The sequence below is a fragment of the Haemorhous mexicanus genome, chromosome 17 (assembly GCF_027477595.1).
Source record: "Haemorhous mexicanus isolate bHaeMex1 chromosome 17, bHaeMex1.pri, whole genome shotgun sequence".
Classification (NCBI taxonomy): Eukaryota; Metazoa; Chordata; class Aves; order Passeriformes; family Fringillidae; genus Haemorhous; species Haemorhous mexicanus.
In genome coordinates, this window is record NC_082357.1 from 399,200 (window position 1) to 423,465 (window position 24,266).

Genomic DNA, 24,266 nt, shown 5'->3' on the forward strand with positions numbered 1-24,266 from the left:
TTCCTGTCAGGCCTGAGCTGTGCTCACCTGTTGCGAGCTTCCCACGAAGCATCACCTGTGCCCGTGGGGCCTTCCAGCCCCTGCACTCCTCATCCTCCGAGGGTCCAGTACCAGCAGCATCTGTTGGAGTCCTACTCCCATCCCATCCACCGATCCTGCTCCCTTGAATGTGACAACCAGCCCTGGCCCATCCTTTTTCCCGGGCCTGAGGCGAGCAGGTGGGCTGGGTCTGAACCGTGGTGTCATCCCTCCATAGGCTCTGCCACCTGCTCTCTCCTACAGGCACTTTCTGAGCCAAACCCATCCCAAAACATCCCCGGGGAATGTTCCCACAGCCCATCCTGGAAGGGTGACTCATGCCATTCTGTTACCCAGGATTTGGGGGGGCATTAACAGTTGCTGCTGCCACAAATCTGGCTGAGCTTTCCATGTCCCAAAAAAACAGGTTTCTTAATTACTCAAGGGCCACCTGCCTTTTCCCCTGTGTTGCCACTTTTCTGGCCCCCTCAGCCTCGTTGGAGCCCACAGGGAAGCTGAGGACAGGATTTACTTTGACAAATTCCTTGCTGCTGCTTGAGCACAAAGGGCCCTGGCACTTCAGTGGGCAGAGGTGGCTGGCACGTGCTGGGGACTGGCAGCAGGGCACGCTGGTTCTGACAGGGAGACTGTCTTGTGGCAGACTGTCACCAGGTCTTCATGGGGACATCCAGCACATGGCTGATGGCAGAGGTTGGCTGGAGGCACAGAGAGGAGCAGAGGGCTGGGGGTCAGAGCCACAGAGGTGGACCCTGTCCTGAGCCCTGGCAGAGGTGGGTGCAGGGGCTGTGCATCCCATCTGGGGAGCACACCGCCACTGTCACTGCCACCAGCACTGTCACCAGCAGCACCACCATCATCCCCAGTGCCACCATCATCACTGCCACCAGCACCACTCCCCCCATTGCTGCCTTTCCACACTGGGACATGTTCTTTTTCAGTGTTGTCATCGCTCTGTGGTGCTGGCTGTCACTGCTAGCAGTGTTTCCAGCAACTCAAATTAACCTTTCACTATCACAGGACAATCCCTGCCTCTAGGCTCCAGAGCAATTGGTCACTGAGTGAAAGTCTCAGTCCTCAGGCCACTGGCAGCAGTTTGTTCACCAGATTTGGGCTGGTGAGGGGAGATGGGGCCTGGCCTGTGGTGCCTCATCCCACCCTGGTGCTCAGGTCTGTGCCCTCCTGGTGCTCACCTGGGCTGGGCCATGCTGCCACCAGCCCTCACCTGGAGTGGCATCTCTCCCAACACTGTGCCCAGCCTGGCTGTAGTCAGGGGACCTTGCAAGGTGCCGAGCCCACAAAGAGAGTGCCGTGAACATCCTGGCTGGCAGGGATGGGCCCAGATATCTGCCCCGTGGAATTTATCTGTGGGTGATGGGCGCTGTCGAGTTGTTGGGTGAGAGCTTCGAAGAGACTGGAGCAACACCAACAACAATATTTGGAGCAGGGACCCAGGGCCCCGGGTGGATTTTAAAGGCCCCTAAAGAATGCTCTTTCCCCTGTGCCTGCCCCCAGTGCCTCCCCGTGTCTCTCCCGGCGAGCAGCCCCGGCTGCCACCGCCTCCTGCCGGGGCAGCTCCGCGCCAGCCGCAGCCCCGGCCCTGCTGCCCCTCCCGGCCCTGCTGCCCCTCCCGACCCTGCTGCCCCTCCGGGCCCTGCTGCCCCTCCCGGCCCTGCTGCCCCTCCCGGCCCTGCTGCCCCTCCGGGCCCTGCTGCCCCTCCGGACCCTGCTGCCCCTCCGGACCCTGCTGCCCTGGTCCCGGCCCTGCTGCTCCTCCCGGCCCTGCTGCCCCTCCCGGCCCTGCTGCCCCTGCCGGCCCTGCTGCCCCTCCGGGCCCTGCTGCCCCTCCCGGCCCTGCTGCCCCTCCCGGCCCTGCTGCCCCTCCCGGCCCTGCTGCCCCCCTCCGGGCCCTGCTGCCCCTCCGGGCCCTGCTGCCCTGGTCCCGACCCTGCTGCCCCTCCCGGCCCTGCTGCCCCTCCGGGCCCTGCTGCCCCTCCCGGCCCTGCTGCCCCTCCGGGCCCTGCTGCCCTGGTCCCGACCCTGCTGCCCCTCCCGGCCCTGCTGCCCCTCCGGGCCCTGCTGCCCCTCCCGGCCCTGCTGCCCCTCCGGGCCCTGCTGCCCCTCCCGGCCCTGCTGCCCCTCCCGGCCCTGCTGCCCCTCCGGGCCCTGCTGCCTCTCCCGGCCCTGCTGCCCCTCCCGACCCTGCTGCCCCTCCGGGCCCTGCTGCCCCTCCCGGCCCTGCTGCCCCTCCCGGCCCTGCTGCCCCTCCCGGCCCTGCTGCCCCTCCGGGCCCTGCTGCCCCTCCCGACCCTGCTGCCCCTCCCGGCCCTGCTGCCCCTCCCGGCCCTGCTGCCCCTCCCAGCCCTGCTGCCCTGGTCCCGGCCCTGCTGCCCCTCCCGGCCCTGCTGCCCCTCCGGGCCCTGCTGCCCCTCCGGGCCCTGCTGCCCCTCCCGGCCCTGCAGCCCCTCCGGGCCCTGCTGCCCCTCCCGGCCCTGCTGCCCCTCCGGGCCCTGCTGCCCCTCCCGGCCCTGCTGCCCCTCCCGGCCCTGCTGCCCCTCCGGGCCCTGCTGCCCCTCCCGGCCCTGCTGCCCCTCCCGGCCCTGCTGCCCTGGTCCCGGCCCTGCTGCCCCTCCCGGCCCTGCTGCCCCTCCGGGCCCTGCTGCCCTGGTCCCGGCCCTGCTGCCCCTCCGGGCCCTGCTGCCCCTCCGGGCCCTGCTGCCCCTCCCGGCCCTGCTGCCCCTCCGGGCCCTGCTGCCCCTCCCGGCCCTGCTGCCCCTCCCGGCCCTGCTGCCCCTCCGGGCCCTGCTGCCCCTCCCGGCCCTGCTGCCCTGGTCCCGGCCCTGCTGCCCCTCCGGGCCCTGCTGCCCCTCTGAGCCCTGCTGCCCCTCCCGGCCCTGCTGCCCTGGTCCCGGCCCTGCTGCCCCTCCCGGCCCTGCTGCCCCTCCGGGCCCGCAGATCCGCCGGCCCCATCCCCGCTCGCCGCTCCGTCTGCCCGCCGGTGGCCAGCCCGGCCGACAAAAGGCCTCCTGTAGCTGTGAGCTCACGAGTTGTGGCCGTGGAGCTGCTTGGGGATGCCCTGTCTCCGGAGAGGCTGAGCAGCGGGCCCCGAGGGCCGGGCTCCCCCCACTCACCCTTTGGAACTGCTGGGAGTCTCCCTGCCCCTGCACTGTGGTCCAGCACCTTGAGCCAAGCCCTCTTCTCCTTCCTTCCCTGCCTCCCAGGCTCTTCATTTGGGACTCACTCAATGGCTCTGGGTCTCAGTTCTCCCGCACTAAAGGTCCAATAAATTGTTTGGGTTTCACCTGAAATTGCTGATTCAGAGCAAGGATATTTTTTTAAGCTCTTGGCAATAAAATTTCCTTTCAAAACATTGCATTTTACATTTTCCCTGCGGCATGTATTTTTTCAGCCTCCTCCTACCCACGTGGAACCACGGAGGTCACGGTGGAGTCAGTGTGGTTCACCCCTGCACATCCTGGTGCCAACACTCTTAAGGGTTTGCACAGAGGGAAGGTCTGAGTGCTGGAAATGAGAGCATCCACCTGCTTTCACCCACCTGGGACTGCCCAGCCCTTCTCACTCTCTCCACACCCTGCTGGACTGACCAGGCCAATGGAGGGACCGTGAGCCAGGCACCCTGAGATGCCCGTGAAGCCACCCTGGTGGCCTGGGTGTGGCTAGGATCAGCGGAGTGAGGGGACACAGGGATGCACAAAGCCCACGTGGCCCAGAGGAGGGGAAGGACTCCTTGGACACTAGTGAGCTCTCCGGGCTCCCTGCCATGCCTGGTGTGTTGCAGCAGGTACCCAAGAGTAACTGAAGTCCTTCCCACAGCTGGGCTTAGCGCCGTGGCATCCCCAGCCCCAGCAGCACTGCTGCTGCAGCTGCGCCTGCAGGCTGGCAGCGCGGGCACTCTTGGCTGGGGCTCTCGGTCAAAGCTGGCTCTGTTCTGGCCCCATGCTTGCTGCACACAGCCAGCCCTCCCCAGGATGTCGCTGCCACCCCTCAGCGGGGGCACCAAGGCTCTCATGCCAGTTTTGCTTCTGCCTGGTGGAGCAGCAGGGGTATTTCTTCCTCAGGGAAAGGGCAACGGGAGGAGGGACAAAATTCAATGCAAACTGGGAGGCGAACACAACATCAAAGGCAAAGGGCCAGAGCCTGTATGCAGAACAACCCAAAGGAATTCCTGTTCCCACAGCAACCAGCGCTCACCCCCTCGCCCCGGTGCCAGGCACTCGCCAGGCTGGCACCAAGGCGCCCACGTTCGCCAGGGGGACTTGAGCGTGGCACCTGCAGTGCTGCCTTTTCCTTTTGAGCTGGATTCACCACGTGGCATGGCACGGCACCACACCAAACCCAGCCCAAGAGGGATCTTGGATTGCCTGTTCCCATGCCAAGGAAGGAGCAGAGGGATGAAGTGGGCTTTCCAGCAGGTGCAGGGGAGAGCTGCCACCACCTTTTAGGGGGTGTTTTCTGAGTGGCTTCATGGCAGATGACTCTCCTGCTGCCCTGGTCCTTGTCTGTGCATGGACCAAACACACTGGAGAGCAATTTCAGAGGCCTACAGCTTCTGTCAGCTGCCTCCAGTGAGCAGGAGCTGGACACTCTCTGCTCCATGCTACATATGGGATTCCAGGGATGCTGACCTGCCCTGACCCAGCTGGTTTTTGGCAAGTTGGAGAGTTGTTTGCCAAGGGATCTATTTCTAAAAGCCACGGCAATGGTGGTGGTTTTGCCCATGTCATGAAGCAAGGTGAAGCCAGCTGGGAGCACCCAGCCCCTGCAGGACAGGTCTGGGTACAGAGATGCCAGTATGGAATTGCATTGTTGCAGGACAGGCAGGGAATGCTCTGGCCCCCTGGGTACCATGAGAGAATTTGTGCTAAGGTGTTAAAAATGCAGCTCAGCTCAGGACAAGCCCAGGCGGGCTTTCAGTCTGGAGGTCTGATAAGACACAGTGGAGCTGAGCTGGTCCCGGGATTGGGAATGAGAAATGCAGGTCTGGCAGTGGATCCATTGCTCACGGCCTCGGCAGCAAGCACTGGCCAGCCACAGAGCTCCCTGTGGGCCATTTCCTCATTCAGTGCTTCTGCAGTGTCTCACAGAAATCACAGGGCAGGAGCCACGGCCTCGGGGCCCATCCCCTGCTCCTCCTCCCTCCCTGAGTCAGGACTTTGGGCCATTTGCAAAAGGGGTTCCTCTTGCTCTATTTGGGTCTTAATTAACTGATGACCACCCTGAGTTTTTAACTTTTTCCTGGGATTTCCCCAGTGCTGGACTTCTTGATGAGGCAATCAGGGGCCTCCTATCCTATCCTATCCTATCCTATCCTATCCTATCCTATCCTATCCTATCCTATCCTATCCTATCCTATCCTATCCTATCCTATCCTATCCTATCCTATCCTATCCTATCCTATCCTATCCTATCCTATCCTATCCTATCCCCATCTGCCCTGATCTAATCTCTTCCCCTTGTCCTCTTTCTGTCCAGGACTTCTCAACCCTATGTAAACCCTCTGATCTTCCTCTTTTCCACACCATGCTTCTGTGTGAATGCAGCTGGGGAAATATCTGTGTTCCTACAGTTTCTTCAGCTCCTGGGAATGGTGTGGAGAGAAGCTGGGTTTTTTCTGCCATCCTTTTCCTGAAAGGCCCTATCAAGGGCTGCACACTGTGTGGGGCTGCTCTTCATCCTTCCTTCCACAGGGGATCCATGCTGGCTCCCAGCACTCAGCTGGCAGTGGGGATCAGCCAGGGCTTCTCACAAGGAGGTTCTGCCCGTGGTTTGGAAATAGCATTTATTTGCTCTGGGTTGCCATAGTTACTGGTGGGAGTCACGTGGCTCCTGCTGTTGGGTTGGGAGATCCTCTCCATTGTGGCGTCACTGTCTGGTTCCACTTGCACACATGGAAAAGGCAGGAATTTCTTGGGCATTGGGTGGGCTCTGCATGGGATACCCCCTTCCCCCTTGGCACCATTCAGCAACCCACTGGCTGCACCTGCAGTGCTGCTGGGGATTTTCAGTCCCAGTCACAGGGTTTGTATTTCTAGGAGGAGCCAATGTGGTTTTCCCAGCACAGAGCCTGTTCCTACACTGCATCTGAGAGCTCTTGGAAGCAGACACTGAGACCCAGCACACCAACCTCCCACCATATCCCACCCTTAGTTTTTGGGAAGCTGGTTTGCAAATGGGGGCCTGGAACAGCTGACATATCCTGGAGAGGCAATTTTGGAGGCGTGATGCTTGGTGAGCTGGGCATGCAGCATGGGAGGGACGCTTGGTGGCTGGGAGCCACAGGTGGGCTGTGCTCCAGGGCTCCCTGCAGAGACACCCAGAGAAGTACAAACCCAGTGCTCGGGTTAGCCTGCACTGGAGCCTTCCAGCCATGTTCTTTTCCTGCCAGAGGCTTGTGAGTGCAGGCAGTATTTGTTATCATCTTCCCACAGCCATGGCAGACATCACCCCGCAGAGCTAGCCTGGGATTCCACTGGGACTCTCCTGTCTGTGGATCTTCTCCTGCTGCCCTGGTGTCACTGAAACTGTGGGAAAAACACTTAGAGAAGGATATTTTTGACTGGGTAAAGAAATTTGCCAAAACGGGGTCAGATTGTCCACAGGAATTGTTCTGTTCATGGGTTGGGGTGACTGGTTTTTCTGCAGATGTATTTCTGGGTGTGGGTGCAGGCGGCGCCCCAGTCTCACTCTGCTGGTCAGGGGGACCACGGCAGCTGTGCTCTGACTCCAGGCAACCCCCGTTAGTTCACAGTGGGGCAGGACACCCCACGGCCTCAACTCCCTGCCCCAATATCAGACAAAGAATTTGGCAGCCAGTGCCTTTCCTGGCTGTGTCCCTGCTGGCCAGGACCACTCCACCTAAAATGTGGGTGAGCCAACTTAACCAGCACTCAGTTATTACTTTGAAAAAAGACAAACTGAAAGGCAGACGGGATGTGTTTCCTTTGTTATGGTTATTCCCCTCTCAGGGTGATGTTTCCTTGCTCGGTTTGCTGGGGAAAATCAAGCCTTGGCTGCCTCTGGAGCTGCTGCCAAGCAAAAAGGCACGAGACCTTTTTATTTTAAGTGTAATTTTTGTGTTTCCCGGGTTTAGCGTCTCCCTTGCGGGCAGTTCCTCTCCTCCAACCCCCTCTGTGAAACGCCCTGCCGTGGCGAGAGGACAGTTTAATCATGGGGACGAGGTGACATCTGCTAGCATGAGCCCCGCCCGGGGCGCGCAGCCCGCGGTACCCGCTGGCGGCTCTGGGGACCAGCCCCTGTTTTCCACAGGCATGGGCACCTCCTCTGCAACAAGCAAGTTGGAAAGGATCAAGCCTACTAGAAAGCAGAAAAAGCTGCAGCAGTGAGAGGGAGTTTCTGTTCCTCCTGGGTTGGAAGAAATGCTCACCCAAACCCAAAATTCATACCCTGAGACCGGGTACACTGGTCTGAGCTCTCAGGGTGGGCCCTGTCTCTGGCTTCGTGCGCTGCCTTCTCCCCTGAGCCTCTGGAGACCAAAGTGCTGGTGCCTGCAGCCAGGGACATACGCAGCCTCAGGAGATGGAGATGGTATTTTAGAGCTGCCTCGGCAGGAGGGAGAAGAAAAAACCATAGATTTCACCGCCAGCCCAGCCCCAGGGGCTGGGATTTGTCACACTGCAAAGGGGATTGAGCTCTGAATGTCTCTGGCTGCTGCAGACAGGAAAAGTGGGGGCTGGATGGATTGTGGGACCTCAGTATGGGGCTGTTTCACCTCTCTCCTGTGTGCCAGAGCCTGATTAGGATTTCTTCTGCCCACGCTCATCATCAGCCATGGATGTGGCATCCAACACCTCCTTTGAAGGAAGCGCCATCATGCCTAGTCAAAGATGGCCTTATTCAGACCTGTTGTGGCAAAGAGAACACACCACAGGGAAATTCAGAGACCCCCAAAGGCTCCAGTTCAAGTTTTCAGTAGAGCAGGGGGCAGCTGGTTACCTGCAGGCTCCTGCTGGCCACTTACACTTGTGTCATAAGTGCAACCCAGGCCTCAGCCCATGACCACCACTGCTGGCAGGAGATGTGCTGCTCTTGGGGCTGGAATACCCAAGAAAGATGATATTTGATAGGAGAAATTACTGTGTGCCATGGACCTGCTCACGTCAATGACACCAAAGCAGAATATCTGGATAATGACCCCAGGGCTTCCAAAGCCCAGTTCTCTGTTTTCTAGTGCTCTTTAGGCTGCCCATATGTAATGAAATTGTTTAGGTTGGAAAAGACAGCCAAGATCCTTGAATTCAAGCACTACTCTAGCTTGGCCAAGGCCACCACTAAACCTTGTCCCCAAATACTCTAAGCCTACTTGTTTCCTGAACACTTTCAGGAATAGCGATTCCATCACTACCTGGGCAGCCTGTGCCAGTGCCAAACCACCCTTTCCACGGAGAAATTTTCCCTAACTCCCAATCTGAATGTCCCCTGCCACAACCTCAGCCTGTTCCCTCCCCTCCTGTCCCTGTTCCCTGGGAGCAGAGCCCGACACCCCCGGCTGTCCCCTCCTGTCAGGAGTTGTGCAGAGCCACAAGGTCCCCCCTGAGCCTCCTTTTCTCCAGGCTGAGCCCCTTCCCAGCTCCCTCAGCCCCTCCTGGTGCTCCAGCCCCTTCCCAGCTCTGTTCCCTTCCCTGCACATGCCCCAGCCCCTCCATGTCAGCCCTGTTGTGAGGGTCTCAGAACTGACCCCAGGACTGGAGGTGCCTCAGCAGTGCCCAGCACAGGGAATGGTCACTGCCCTGGGCCTGCTGCCACACCATGGCTGGTACAGGCCAGGTGTCACGGGCTACTTTTGGACACAGGCAGCTGTCACAGGCTCTGCAGGCATTGACTACAGCTTCAGTCTGGGCTCCTTGCTGGGGCAGAGCCATGGCTGCACTAATCACCGAGTTTAGCAGAAGACACAGCCGAGATGGCGAAGTTCAGTGGTTGCAGATGAAAAGGGCAAGAGCATTTGCAGATGACAAAAGATCGTACAGGGATGTTGGCTCAGAAAAGGGGAAGAGGGAGAGGAGACTCAGTGGAAAGATGTGGGGGAGATATGAAAACAATTGGTTCCTCTTTCTACCATATCCTCTAAGTACAGCACAGAAATTAAAGAGCAGCATATGTTGAACAGATTAAAATAAGTTGATTTTATATATTTTATTTCTTAGTTCAGAAAGTTCATGCATTCTTCAGAAAGCCAGAGGTAAGGACAGACATGGCACAAAGCCCAGGGGACAATAAAAGTAACAATCAAGCACTGTGTTTTCCAGCACTGCCACAAGGGTTTAAAAAACCAAGAAGTTTTACAGTGAGCATAAAACCATCTTTGTGACTTCTTTTGGGAAAGGGGGAAACACCAGCACCCTTAGTTCCTGATAGAAACTGGAGACAGCAGGGATGAGTGCAGTCACACGATGTCCTCACAGCCTGGTCCTGCACTGGACTCTTCCCTTGCAAACACTCTCCTCTCCCTGGAGTGAGAAAGCAGCTGGACACTCTTGGTGTATGCTGGGAAAGGGAGAACACCTCCCTTCAACATAGGGGGACTGTGTTTAGATTGCAGCCCCATATCTAAGATCAGGACAGGGAGCCTCTGCCCAGCCAAACATCTCAACCAAATCTCACTTTGGTCCCTCCTCCATCTTCCCTCCAGGATACACAAGGCTCTGTCCTCACCCATCCCTCACACCCAGCTGGCTCCAGGCTGGCTGAGCCCAGAGGCCAGGGACAGCCTGCACAGTCTTAGGCCTTTTCAAGGAACAGCCGTTTCTTCCACACAGAGATTTTTTCCCATCAGCTGACACAAGTCAGGGTCACACGGGGAAGCTGAGCTCAGGAATAGCTGGTTATTTCAGAACGCCTGTACATGTGTATTAGTAATATCTGCTGAGGCACTGGCTCACTGGAACGGCCACCGCTTGTTCCCTCGTGGTCCAGCCCTCCCTCCCCATTTCTTTGCTTGCAGGAAAACTTCCAAGTGCTGCAGCAGCCCTTGGATGGAGATCTCTGCATCTCACTGAGAGCTGCAGGCTCGGCGCTCCCGGCTGGGTGGGAGGCGGCAGCTCGATGTGCTGGATCTCACCAGGCAGCCCCGGGGATGGCACAGCCTGCAGGAAGGGCAGTAGGGAGCATTTGGGATTAGGATAAAGAGAGTCTTGGCCCCCGAGGGCTTTCACGACAGATCCATCAGTGGTTGCTTTGGTGACGGCGAGGGACCAGCAGCAGGGAGGATGGGCTCAGGACAAGGTCCTTTGGAGAACACCAGGGTTGTTTGGGGCCAGGGCAGGGCTGCTCCACAGGGGACAGTGGCTGGCTCCAGGCATCAAGGGGGACCTGTTGGATAATCCCCATTTCTGCAGCCTTGGGAAAAGGGAGACCCTGATCCCATGCATAAGGAGGAAGAGAGCTGGTCCGACAGCCCTGGTGTGACCAGGGCAACTGGCATTGCTGTGGCAGTGCCTGGGGACCATGAGAGCTCACTGCTGGACATGGCTGCTCCTGCCCAGAGCAGCGTGTTCATCATGTGCCTTTCATCATCCCTGGCAAGTGGCTTTTCACACGGATTCACATCCCTAGATTTCACATCACTGCCCTTCTGAAAAGCTTCCAGGCTGGAGGCACACAGAGACTGGGAAGGATGAGGACCTTGAGCAGCCATCTCCCAGGCTCTCGTAACCTCTAGAAGTTCTCTTCAGTAGGGTGCAGATTAAATATTAAACCTCTAAAAACATCCCCTGCCTGAGAAAACCAGCGTAAAGGCAGGGCTGGAGCTGACTGGAGTGTGCCCTTGTGTGTACAAGGAAGCACAGATCCAGCGCCGGCAAGCAGGCTCCAGCTGCCTGAGGGACGGACCACGGCAAAGGTCGTGAGCAAATCAGGCCAAAAGCTTCTGCCTGCTGTGTGTTTGTGCTGGTTTACAGGACTAGAGCCTGCCCTTCCTCCTCTGGGCAGCTCTGGACCCTCTTTGCAAACATCTCTCAGGACAGCCCAGGAGCTGGGACCGGATCTGACCCAGCTGGAGGCTGCTCTGACCAGGGAATAGGCTGAAGCAAACATCTGCTCCCACCAACCAGAGGAATAGCACATTTCCCTCCTAAATATGGGCTACAAATGCTGCCCAAGAGACTGGTCTGAGCTGGAGGTGTCTCCAGCATTGTCAGAGGGTTGGGCACAAGGCAGGCAGCTGGTCTGGAGAGGTGCTCCCACACTTCCTTTGAAAGCCCTAACTTGCCCCTGCCTCCACCCCAAGGCTCTGTTGAACACATTAATAAGATTTCCTCAGTGAGTCAGTTATTCCTCCTGTGTTTCTACTTCTGCATTTTCAAAAATGTGTTCATGAGTCTGTTATTGCTCATTAGGGAAGAAATCCATCCTGAGGAGACCCACACCCTGAGGAATTCTGGGAGCTACGGCTCTGCAGTCCCTAAGTTGAACTCAGCTGAACTGCTGAGTTCAGTCTCCGAGCTGGAGTCAGCCCTGGGGCACAACCCATGGTGAGCTGCAAGGAAAGCCATGACTCTGGGGAATACTTCACCCCACAAGAGCACAGTATCCTGCAGGAGCTGTGGCTGGAGTGCAAGAAAAGCCTAACGAACTTGAGAGAGAGGTTATGGCTGTTTGTTAGGCAGATCCTTACAGGAGCACCCACAAGTATTTCTGTGAGCTGTGGAACTGCTGAAATCCATTCTCCTCTGGCTTTGTCTGAAGGGTGGGTAACGGGGGGATTCTGCTCCCCAGCAGGGCTCCAGCCCCACCACAGCCCTTCCCTGTGGAAGTGGGGCTGGAGTTCACTGCCTGGTTCTGTGGAACAGGCAGCCAAACCTGGGGAGATTCAGATCTCTGAGACATTGCTGCCTCTTTCCCCAGTAACTTGGTCTGAGTGGGACCATGGGGAAGTCCTGCAGCATTTTGTCTGTGGAAGCAGTGAGGAAGCTGAGTTCCACTGTGCCCAAGGGTTGTCCCCTTGTCCAGCTGAGGGGCGCGGGTGGCTGCCGTGTGCTGAGGACAGACACAGCTGCTTGTGGCAAAACTCTGGGGGTGCCAAGGACTGATGCAGATGTACCCCTTGTGCCAGCTGGCTGCCAGAACCCGACTGCAGGGCATCACAGCTCGGCAGGAGCTGCACAGCCGCTGGCTTTGTGCTGCTGGAGCTGGCAGGGCTATCCTCAGGCAGGTGTGACTTGCCATGCAGGAAGTCCATGGACAAGATACTGGCCTGGATGTACACCTAGACCCAGCTCACCAGTGATGGTTTGTGTAGTTTCAGCCCTAAACCTCCCTTGAACAAACCTGGACAAGTTGTTGCTCTGCAGGACTCACAGTGAGCAGCCAACCTTGTTTGAGTTGCAGTCTTTCTTGGGCTTGAATTCAGAGCATCATCAAGCTGAGAGTGCCAAGAATGGTGTACTCAGACCCCTGCAGCAGGTAAGGATGCAAAAGGAAAAAAAAAAATGTTCCAGGAGAGGGATTGGCTCCCTGAGGCACAGCCAAGAGCTTCAGAGAGCGAGGAAGCAAAAGTGGGTCTTCACATAGACCCAGAGAAGTTTAAGGAGGAGGATTTCAGCACAAGGAGGATGTCTAAGGAAGAGGAACAGACTGTGCCCCAGCCACTGCCAGTGGGAGAGTTCTGGCTGTAGCCAGCTGGGCTGCTGAGCTGGTGCAGCCAATGCTGCTCTGGAATGCTCACGGATCAAAAATGTGTACTCTCAGTCATTTATGGGACACAGGACCCAGCATCATGCAGGCTGGGAGGATGAGGTACTGATCACTGGCTTGCTGGGCTTGCACTTTTCTCCACAGGATTCCAGACCTGCCTCCTTCATCTCATGGCTGAGGGATAAGGAGGATGAGCCCAGTCAGAAACCCTTTGGTCAATGGCATGTGGAGGGCACAGCCATAACTCTGGAGGACATTTAACCACGGAAAGGAGGTGACTCAACATGAGGCCTTGGACTCAAGCTGTGTCAGCACTGGGAGGTGCATCCCTGGGTTCAGGACAGTGCCAACAGTCCTGGTGCCTTATCTGCCCTTGCCCAGCAGCAGCCAGCTGCAGGTTTGCAAAGCAGGAACAAACAAGCTCCACTTTTCCCCAGCTGAAGTCTGTACCCAGCTCCACCCAAGAGCTGTTTGTGTGGTCTGAAATCAGTCAGCAGCAGCCTATGTCACCAGAGTACAGACAAGGAGTGGAGCCACGACCCTCCTAGAGGCTCAGGCAAAGGCTCTGCAGCCCAAAACGGTGCTTGGGAAGGGCAAGAGCAGGGCAGAGCTGAAAACACCCAGTGAGGGGCTTGAAAAGGCAGAAAACCCTCTAATTTGCTGCCAGAGGCAATGTTGTGCCACAACTGGTTATAAAACATCTCTCAAGGAAGCAGGTGTCTCTGAGACATTTACATAAAAGCCTGTTTAGAAAATCCAAAAAAAAAAGTACAACTGGCAAACATCAGGCTCTTCTCACACTGTAGCAGCACAGCAAGACACAGCACAGCCTTCCTTTTCCAGTTCAGGCTCCTGTAGCTACTACCCACCCTGAGACCTTCCCACCACTGTGCTTTCTAGGCAGGACACCAAGCCTCTGCTGCCTGATGCAATCAAGCACATCCTCCTCTCAGCTCTCCCTCACTGGGTTTACAGCAGCTGCAAGGTCCCAAAACAGCTGCCTGCGCTGCTCAGCTCCTTACCATCCCTCACTTACACCTTCCTGCTACTAAGCACCTTCATGATCAAGTTTACAGATTTCAAGGGAGTTGTAAAATTCTGATTTATGGTATTTAAGGCTCAGATCACCTTTGGAAACCGAGCGAAGAAAGCTCTTTTAGATTGCAAGGACAGATTTACTGGTGATGGAGGCACAGGACCAGGCTGAGAGGAACCTCTAGTGGCCACGGGCTTCCTGTGCAGCAAATCTCCTGGCAGTGCAGAGCTGGCTGGAGAATTAATCATCTGGGAATTGCTTCTGCCAGCTCAGCAATCCCTTTTCCACACTGCATTGCTTTAAACTGCAGCTCAGCTCTTGGAAATGTACAGCACCACGAGGCAGCCAGATTTGTGTATGAGGTGGATATCGGGGGGTGGGACTATTTTGAGGGAAAATACCCAAATCCCTTTGGCCTGACAGCAATTTTTTAAACCCCCAAATTTTGTGGAATCCCACGTTTTTAATTTACATCCTTGGTCACTGTATGGTCTGGTTGCAACTTACAGGTGCTGCTGGTGGCCGGAGGACACCCCTAACCTCCATTTTAAACCCAGGCTGGGCTGGGGCAAACCATGCTCTCTGGCCCTGCAACGGGAAGAAGGCTCATGTCAGAATTGGCTATCTAGAGACTTCAGAGTCAGTTTGACACCTGATCTCAGGGGAAGTCTTGTGAGATCTGAAATGATCAGGAACCACCTCACCGCAATGGGAGCTCTGTCAGAGAACACATGCTCCAGGGTTTCTCTCGGTTTCAGGGTGCCTTTTGCTATGAGCCCTACAGGAAGGAAAAGACAAGAATAAAAGACAAAGCCAGCAGCCTCCACAGTCAAATACCTTTAATACCCAAGATTCTGCACAGAGACAAAAATACCATTGACGTAGGGCAGTGATTGCAAGACAGGCTAGAAAACCAACTCGGCAGCACATCACCACTCGTCTGAAGAAAACATCACCCCAGATAGTACACACACATTCATTCTGCCTATGAATAGTCTGAAATCCACGACAGAGAGCTGCAGAACAGCCAGGTGCCCGTGCACCTGTTGGCTGTACCCAACAGCCCGACTCAGTGCCACTGGCAGGAGCCAAGCTCTCGCAGTGCCACAGGTGCAGATCAGCTCCTGACTGCGGCATCAGTGTTCCCATGGGCAGAGGAGATTATGCTCCACCAAAAACGAGGATTATTTTCCAAGGAAAAAGGTACACAGCTTCAATACACAGACACGAAGAGCAGTTCATAGATCTGTACATGTCACCTCTCTGTGGCTCACCACACATCTCTATTGGCATGATTTAACTCTTCAAAGAACAGTACTGGCCCCCACTCCATTTTGACTTCAGATATGTCATCAGAGAGGAAATGAGAATTTCTCCCTTCCCTTGGCTGACTTGTCTCTATCAACAGGTGGTTGATTAACATGCTGCATCAGAAAAAGGAGTGTGCCAAAGTGCAGGAGCTGCAGGAAAGACAACTCAGTTGCAGTGAAGTCTGTCCAGCTCGGCTGCAGCTGCATACAGTTCCCATGGCTTGCAAATAGTTTGGTTGCCCTTTACAGTGCAGTCAGGTTTCTGATGTCAGGAGTTTCTAATATCTTCTGCCTTCAAGGAAAATGACAAAGCAAAAAGCAGCTTTTCAAGAAAGCACAGATGCTCTCACAGAACTGTGGTGACCAATACCTAGCCCGCAGCTCCCAGCCCAAGACCATCCCGTAACTCTGGCACTCTTGCTGCTGCCAGCAGGATCACAGAAAGGGATTACAGCCTACTTCAACAGGTGTGCAGAGCTGCAAGTAACAACTGGCTAAAGCACTTCATGGTTGGAGTATTTGAGATAACTCCGCTTTCTGATACGGTGTCCATTGTAGCCATTGTCTTCAAAAGCAGCCTGTGACCTCCATCTCAAGAGTGTTGCATGAAACAAAGGGTTTGAACTTAGATATACAGTTGGTCAGCAACAACCATTAACTAAACAGACAAGAAAAATGCCTCTCTGCTACGGGAAAGATAACCAAGTCAAAACGCTGTTCTGCTAAGGCGTCTCACAACCACAACAGGAATGATGGATGAGGACTTACACATGACAAGGAATATCCATTTTTACTGAACACAAGGATCGTGTGAAGTTGCTGCAGCACTGTAGAACTGCTCTCCCTGGATTATTGCTGCTTCTTGTTCATCCAGGCTCTTCCAGTTTGACCCACTCAGATCAGTCCCACATGGTGGCTGTGGCAGGGCAGTACTTCATCAAGCCAAACCAGCCCTGTGCCTGGCGTCCAGTACTGCTCCTTGGATTCTCACACTGATATCCTATGATGAGTTTCTGAGGAGCCAGGAGTTATTTCAGATTCTAAACACCCAAATCTTGGTGCTCTGTGCTCCAAGAAAAGAGCAGGGAAAGGAGCATCTTTCTGAGGAATGTTTCTTAGATATGGCTTAAGACAAGGTATTGACATAGTTGCACCCAGCAGGGATAGGAGCGAGGAGATCCCATCACACTGCCAGATGCAGCCAAGGTTTTGCAGATAAAATTTATTCATTTGGAGTAGAACATTACACTCCTACAAATTCTACCAACACACAGCTTCAGGGAATTTCTGACAACAAGCTGGAAATTATTACTATTGTGCTTTTGAGTTGCTTTTTGTTCCCAAGGACACCTCCTTAGACAAGATCAAAAGAGGAGATGCAAACCAAACTGAAATCCCACCTACATTAAGTAGAACCTGTACTTTCTGAGTGATTTCTTTTGTCTGAGAAAGCTTGTGGGATACCTGCAAGGGCAAAGAGACATGGGGGGCTTGGAAAAATAGAAGGCAGCATCAGCCAGCGTTTGTAAAAAGCCAGATATGACTGAGTTCCTCCACATCAAAATTTTTCAGCAGAACTGAATTACCTCTTGCAGTTCAATCAAGCTTATGGTAAACCTGTGAAAAGACAACTGGGCAGAACTCACTGTGTGGGAAGGGGAAAGGCAGGCCCAATGCTGACTCTCAGACAGGGTGAGAGAATCCAATTGCAAATACAAATGGTGCAAAAGACATCTTAAACTGTTCTGCACGTCGGCTAATTTTTCAAAGAGTTATTTTGACAAAAATTCAAAAGGGCACCTTCATAAGCATATCTTATTTTTGCCAAGTTTATTCACATACTCTGCAAGAGGCGACTCTTTCCCAAGCCATGAGGTACTGTCATGGCTGGCAAGTGGACAAGCCAGCATGACCAAAAACTCACCTCAGATGTCTGAATATGAATGTGGCCCTGTCCAGCCTAGCTTTTAACATTATTAACTTAAATTTTTTTCTTTTAATGAACTTCAAGCTTAAGTAGCAATAACATTAAGTAAAAATCCCACTCTACAGCAATTTTTTAGACTGAACTGTTTAGAAAATCAGCAATTTCTCTTTCCCTTCATTTTCCCTGTTGTGATAAATCTTACTAGCGAGTTACTCACTGAAGCTCTGAGCATCCTGTTGTATGCTGTGGACTACTCACTGATGTTTATGTATTTGTGCTTCATGTGGGAGAATTTCCACAACAGATAGTGCAATTTTTGGATAAAGACTCTGGGGAACTGCCTCTAGACATCACATGCCACAGGGCATGCCTGCAGAGAATGCAGGAATGCTCAAGAATGAGCAAAGCCTCTTTTCATCACCCAAACCCTACCAGAATATACAGAAAGAAAACTGTTAGCTTCTCAGGAGGGATCTCATTATTGGGAAGACATCTGGATAAACAGTGTTGCCCCCAGTTCTCCTGAGAAATCAATTCACTCCCAGATTTGCCTCCTGCCTTCCTTTCTTTACTTGAGGGGAGAGGATGAAGTTCCCATTATCACCAGGTCTAATTCCCCAAACACAAAGGGATATCAGCACAGTTATTTTCAGATTTAAAGCTTCATTTCAGCTCCCAGGAAAGATGAGGAAACGAACATTTCTGAGCACTGCAGATCTCTCTGGCTTTCAGCTGCCTGACACAGGGAGTCTCTCTGAAGTCATCATACTCATATGGAATAGGAATGTAAACATAATCAAGACTTGGAGATATCACTGTCCAGCCTGGATGCCCTTCTCAGAGGCAGACTGCTCTAACATATGTGAGTGGAACATGTCAAAGGTTTTGGTACAAGAAGATCAGCAATCATGGTTCTGGTGTGAATGAAGAGCTTCATAACTTAATGGTACTGATTTGTCTGTACAACACCTGCTCATAGGAGGGCAGTGATTTTATAAACTACCCTTCCATGTCAGATCTGAGGCCACCAGTGCTCCCTGTGAGGAGACATTTGATATTCCTGGCTCAGGCCAGGTACTGGTGCCAGTGGCTCAGAGCTCTGCAGCACAGCTCAGCCAGGGCTGTGCCTCTGAGGAACTCAAGCCTACTCCATGATTAGGGCCTGTATCCATCTAGTATGGCTCTGAATTCATCACATTTTCATTGTTACCAACAGTCCCTGAATACAGGTCTCTAAAGGGAAAGGGACAAACAGTTAACCAGATACATTACTTCACCTTGACCTGTCTTAAATAAAGAAAGAGTAAACAACCAGCCTGCAACCAAATGCACCACTTAGGAATGACTCAGAGCACTGAGCCTCACAGAAAGGATGTTCTAACTTAGCTCCTGTATTGGAATCTAACTTGGACAACTGAAAAACTAGCTGATTAATGATAGTCACATCAACCATTCATGGTGTTCCTGAAGCCCCACACCTCCAGGATGGAGATCTGGAAGCTTTCAGAACACAGTGGCTGGTTATTGAAAGTGTTGCAGTGGCTGGTTCTCCCATGGTTCAGATCTGCATCAAGGTACAGAGCCTGGCCATCACCACCTCCTGGGAAGAGACAAAGACAGGGTAAGGATATCTCTGCATTTCTTGGCATGGGAAACAGCTGTACAAATACTTTAGTGCTTTTCCCAAGGGGAACAACTGGAAGCCCTCAGCAATGTCTGCTTGCTGTCTTCAGATGTAACAGTATAGGATCAGATGCATAGGTTTTAAATGATAATATCAGAACAGGATGATTTCCTTCAATGGTAATAAAGAAAAGTAATGCAACTCAGCAAGAACAAAAACTACCTGCATTTGAGATTTGTATTTCAGTGCTGGAGGATATTGGAAGCTACAATTACAAATTTTTCTCCAATAAAGGAAAGCCAAATAATTCTGAGAGTAGTCAAAAATCAAAGCTGGGAGAAGAACAAGATCAGTAAGTAACAGCACTGGCTTGGTCTTCAAAATCATTATAAACCATGTACGAGTTAAAAGCATTTTGGTTATCTGTGGGTCTATGTCAAGGTTCACAGAGCTTTCAGTCAGAAAATGCAGAGAACTGAAATAAAGTTAGACAGAAATATGTTAGGAGAGCAAAAAGGAAGATTTCCTATTGCTTATTGGGCATCAAAGAACAGTTACTAAAGCCATCTGAAGAATCAAAGGGTGGGAATTCTGGTCCACAGCTGGAGCTGTGTACAACACTCACCTCCATGCAGCCACTACCCAAGCCTGTATAGTATAGTGCAGTATACAGCAAATAGAAGCAACTCCCTTACCTAAAGCTGGTAGAAAGGGCTGGTGGGACACATCACACTCTACACCTCCCTGAAAGGAGGGTGGAACCTGACAGGGGTCAGGCTCTGCTCACAAGGACCAAGTGACAGGACAAGAGGAAAATGCCTCAACCACCAGGGAAGATTTATGTTGGATATTGGGAAAATTTCTGCACTGAAAGGGTGGTCAGGCACTTAAACAGGCTACCCAGGGCAGTGGTGGAGTCACCATCCCTGGAAGTGTTCAAAAACCATGTAGATGTGGCACCTGGGGACACTGGTTAGTGGTGGCCTTGGCAGTGCTGGGGAAATGGGTGGACTCGATGGTCTTAGAGGGCTTTTCCAGTCTAAATAATTCCATGATTTTATGATTAGAGCACATGCTGCCAACTGGGAAATCAGCCAACACTTGACATTACAGAGGAAATTACAGGCCAGTTGCTCTCCTAACAAGTGTCAAGTAAAGACTTTTGGGAAAATGACAACTATGATTTTAGATCTGCTCCTTGTAAATCCCATTTAAGTGACAACCTTACTAAGCAGATCTTTGCCAAAGTCAGCAGCACCACAGATCCAATAAAATTTCTGGACAATTAACATGTTTTATAGCTTACTCTGTGTTTCAAAAGCCTTGATGCAAAGTAAGCTCCTTTTTGAGAACTACTTCCTATTGTGAATTAGGCAGTATGAAGGAATGGCTATACTTAAAGCCATGAGTTACTCTCTTCTCTAAAATGCTTGTATGCAGGTTCTCCCACAGAAAATTTTGGTTAAGAAATGGTGTCAGGTTTTGGGCAATTTTATCTCTACGTGTGGTGATAGTGAAATGGATAAAGGGGTCAGGTACCATGTTTACATGGTACACGTTTACCATGCATCTAAGGCGGACAGGAAGAGATGGGGTAGGATCTGTGTTTGAATTCTCACAGACTCACCTACAATGATGCACTCACTGCTGCCAGCCATGAACATGGAGGCTGTTTTGGAAGGCAAGTTGAAGTGCCTAGCTGCTAAGAACGGGGAAAGGCGATCTGAAGGATCTGAGGGGATGCTGCTGGAGGAAAGAGTGCTAGAAGCTGGTTGGGCATGGTTTTCTGTCTCTGATCCAGTCGAGGCTAGTTCTGGGTGTTTTATGATCACCCACTCGTAGCGTTCCACTTCTGGCTGCAGCTGCAGAGGCAGAAAAGGGCAGAGGTGGTATTAGTGTACATACACTACACAGAGTTCTGCTCAGAAAAGAACATTCCAGCACTTCAGTCTCCACCTGCATAGTCAGCAGTAAAGCTTGGCTCAACCTTTCTTTTAGGCCAGATGTTATCCTTTGATCCTTTGCTTTTTAGGTTGAAGAAATGATTCAATAACTCCCGAGTTACCTTATTACATCTCTCATCTCTAGATCATCTTTCTCTACAACTGCATAAAAGGAGAGTGGAGTCAGTTGGGGTAAGGCTCTGCTCCTAGTTAACAAGGGATAAACAAGAGGAAATGGCTGCAAGTTGTGCCTGGGACGGTTTAGATTGGATACTGTGAAAATTTCTGCACTGAAATGGCTGTCAGGCACTGGCACGGGCTGCCCAGGGAAGGGGCAGAGTGACTATCTGTCAGTTTTTGCACGCCCTGGTTCTTGATAGTGGGGAGGCCACAGAGGTGGCTTTTGTGAGAAGCAGCTGGAAGTTTCCACCATGCCCAGCATTGCCAATCCCTGATGGCTCTGAAGATGGACATGCTGCTGGCCAAGGCTGGGCCAGTTAGAAATGGAGGTAATGCCTCTGTGACAACCAAGAAGGGGAGGAGGTGCTCCAGGCACTGGAGCCAAGATTCCTCTGCAGGCTGGGGTGATGACCATAGTGAAGCAGATTGTCCCCCTGCAGCCCGTGGGGATCCATGGGGGATGTAGGGATCCACCTGCAGCCCCTGGGGGTCCATGGGGATGCAGAGATCCACCTGCAGCCCGTGAGGGTCCATGGGGATGCAGAGATCCACCTGCAGCCCCTGGGGGTCCATGGGGATGTAGAGATCCACCTGCAGCCCGTGGGGATCCATGGGGATGCAGAGATCCACCTGCAGCCCCTGGGGGTCCATGGGGATGCAAAGATCCACCTGCAGCCCGTGGGGATCCATGGGGATGCAGAGATCCACCTGCAGCCCGTGGGGGTCCATGGGGATGCAGAGATCCACCTGCAGCCCCTGGGGATACATGGGGGATGCAGAGATGCACCTGCAGCCCATGGGGATCCATGGGGGATGCAAAGATCCACCTGCAGCCCGTGGGGATCCATGGGGATGCAGAGATCCACCTGCAGCCCGTGGGGGTCCATGGGGATGCAGAGATCCACCTGCAGCCCCTGGGGGTCCATGGGGATGCAGAGATGCACCTGCAGCCCGTGGGGGTCCATGGGGATGCAGAGATCCACCTGCAGCCCCTGGGGGTCCATGGGGTGCAGAGATGCACCCACAGCCCGTGGGGGTCTATGGGGATGCAGAGATCCACCTGCAGCCCCTGGGGGTCCATGGGGATGCAGAGATTCACCCACAGCCCGTGGGGGTCCATGGGGATGCAGAGATCCACCTGCAGCCCTTGGGGGTCCATGGGGATGCAGAGATTCACCCACAGCCCGTGGGGGTCCATGGGGATGCAGAGATCCACCTGCAGCCCCTGGGGGTCCATGGGGATGCAGAGATGCACCTGCAGCCCGTGGGGGTCCATGGGGATGCAGAGATCCACCTGCAGCCCCTGGGGGTCCATGGGGATGCAGAGATCCACCTGCAGCCCCTGGGGGTCCATGGGGATGCAGAGATGCACCTGCAGCCCGTGGGGGTCCATGGGGATGCAGAGATCCACCTGCAGCCCGTGGGGGTCCATGGGGATGCAGAGATCCACCCGCAGCCTGTCTGAGAGGTGCCCAGGCCAGAGCAGGTGGGTACTGGTGGAGGCTGTGAGTCCATTGGAGACCTGGTGGAGAGAGGGGGCCCTTGCTTCCAGCCTGGAGCAGCCTATTCTTGGAGGGCTGCACCCCATGGAAGAGTGTCCCATGCTGCAGCAGTTTGGGGAGGACTGTTTGCCTGTGGGAGGGGCTCTTATTGCAGCAGGTCACAGGGAGCTGCTGCTGGAACCACACTGGAGAAGTTCACGGAGAACTGACTCCTGTGGGAGGGACCCTTCTCCCTGAGCAGTGGAAGAAAGCCTAGGGTGATGAACTGACCAAAGCCTACAGGCCCTGTCTCCCTGCACTGTTGGTGGGAAGGAGGGAGGGGCTGGGGGAAAAAAGTCTTTTTTAAGGGCTTACTTTATTTCTAATTTTCCTGCTCTCATCTTGTTAGTAATAAATTCAGTCCATATCTCTAAGTTGAGCCTGTTTTGCCTTTGGAGTGTTTTTTCCCAGTCCTTAACTCATGAAGCTTTTCTTAAATTTTCTCTCCTCTGCCCAGCTGTAGCAGGAGAGGGTGAATGAGTAGCTTTCGTGGGTGCCTGGCATTTGGCCAGTGTTAAACCACAACACCATCCTTAGAAGTGTTCAAAAATGTGTGGATGTGGCACTTGGGGACATAGTTTACAAGTGAACATGACAGTGTTTCTGGGTTGGTGATTGGACTTCATGATCCTAAAGGTCTTCTTCAACCTTGACAATTCTATGATCTTTTAAGAAAATGTTCTGTGCAAGGGGAGAAAAAGAGGCACCACAAAACTTAAAAGTAAATTTTTTCCTCCACATAATCCAGCCTCTTCATGTGGAAGGGAGGTGATAGCTAACCAGCACAGTTGTTCTGTCTTGGTACTGGGCAACAACAACTATATTTTACTCACCCTAAACACAAAGCACTCCCCTGTTCCAAAGAAACTCAGCTTGTTCCCTCCTCGCCGGCGCTCGCTCCAGTCAGTGGACAGGTAAGCCCCACAGACCTGGCACAGACAGCACAGTCAGGCTTCCCATTGAAAAAGAAAGTGTGTTAAACCCACTGATACTGACATTTCAGAGACCAAAACTGCAGGCTTTACTTCAGTTTGAGTTTCAGAGTTTCTACACCAGTGGAATAAAGCAGCACAAGTACTTATTATCTAAAGACAGATTTAAGCTGCTCTAATCCACTAGTGGTTGGCTACCTCTAAATCTTAAGAGTGTCATAAATTCTTTAACACCTCTGATGCCTTAAAAGAGAAATTTTCTAAACACAATTTACTAACACAACCTCAGGTACCAAAATACAGATCACTCCAGGCCTGTACAGCCTGACTCCTACTCACTCACTCTGACAAACAAAGCAGCAGTACTGTCCCAAGTTACAGTATGAGCACCTCTGCCTGAACACTTTTTGGTCAAACAGTGGCCTCGGTGGCTTTCTTACATTTCAAAGTATAGGTTAAAGCCAGCTTAGCTAAGCAAATGCTGAACTAGCTCAGATATTTAGAGCAACCACTCAAACCACACGGGGGCCACTAGTCTCCAATCAAGAGAAGCACCCTTTGATGGCTGAGCTGGTCTCTTGAGTCTTGTGCTTGCACATCACTGCCATGTGCACACACAAGAAACAATGGAGCTCCAATAGTGGGATGAAAGCATCTGTGCTTTTTCCCCCCAGAAATCAGAAAAACAATTATGATTATACAGAAGAGTTCTAAGGTACATTTGCTGTTTGGCCTCCACAAGCATTACAAGCAGAGCTCCTAGGACAAAATTACTGAAGATCATATTTGTTTTATATAGATACATCTGTATTTAGATTTAAATGTAAATTCAGATTTAGAATTAAATCTAAATGACCCAAAAGTCCATTTGATGTGATATGCCTGATGGGTATGAGAGGCAGAAAATCAGAAGGCAAATTTTCCTCATTCTAAAAGTTAACCATAGACATATGAATAAAGGATGAACAACCCTTTGCAAAAACCCTCCAAATCTATAAGCATGAAAAAAACACCATATTTTTCTTCTAGTTTTTGTTTGTTTGTTTGTTTTGGCTAATACATGTT

The 24,266-nt window shown here is 53.0% G+C and overlaps 1 protein-coding gene across 4 annotated transcripts in view; it reads right to left on the reverse strand.

Moving 5' to 3' along the window:
- Positions 1-9,191: 9,191 nt before the first annotated feature.
- The window catches only part of TBC1D24 (TBC1 domain family member 24), a 42,489-nt gene continuing 27,414 nt past the window's right edge, over positions 9,192-24,266 (reverse strand). For 3 of the 4 annotated variants that reach the window (XM_059861224.1, XM_059861225.1, XM_059861223.1), the window contains exons 6-9: positions 23,103-23,198; positions 20,233-20,467; positions 14,449-14,522; positions 9,192-14,332 (exon numbers count right to left, since the gene is read on the reverse strand). In XM_059861224.1, the coding sequence (XP_059717207.1) occupies positions 14,225-14,332; positions 14,449-14,522; positions 20,233-20,467; positions 23,103-23,198 (513 nt within the window). In that variant the 3' untranslated portion in view covers positions 9,192-14,224. Of the gene's footprint in view, positions 14,333-14,448; positions 14,523-14,568; positions 18,582-20,232; positions 20,468-23,102; positions 23,199-24,266 lie in introns of those variants that run through there. The other variant, XM_059861226.1, reaches the window with a different exon arrangement.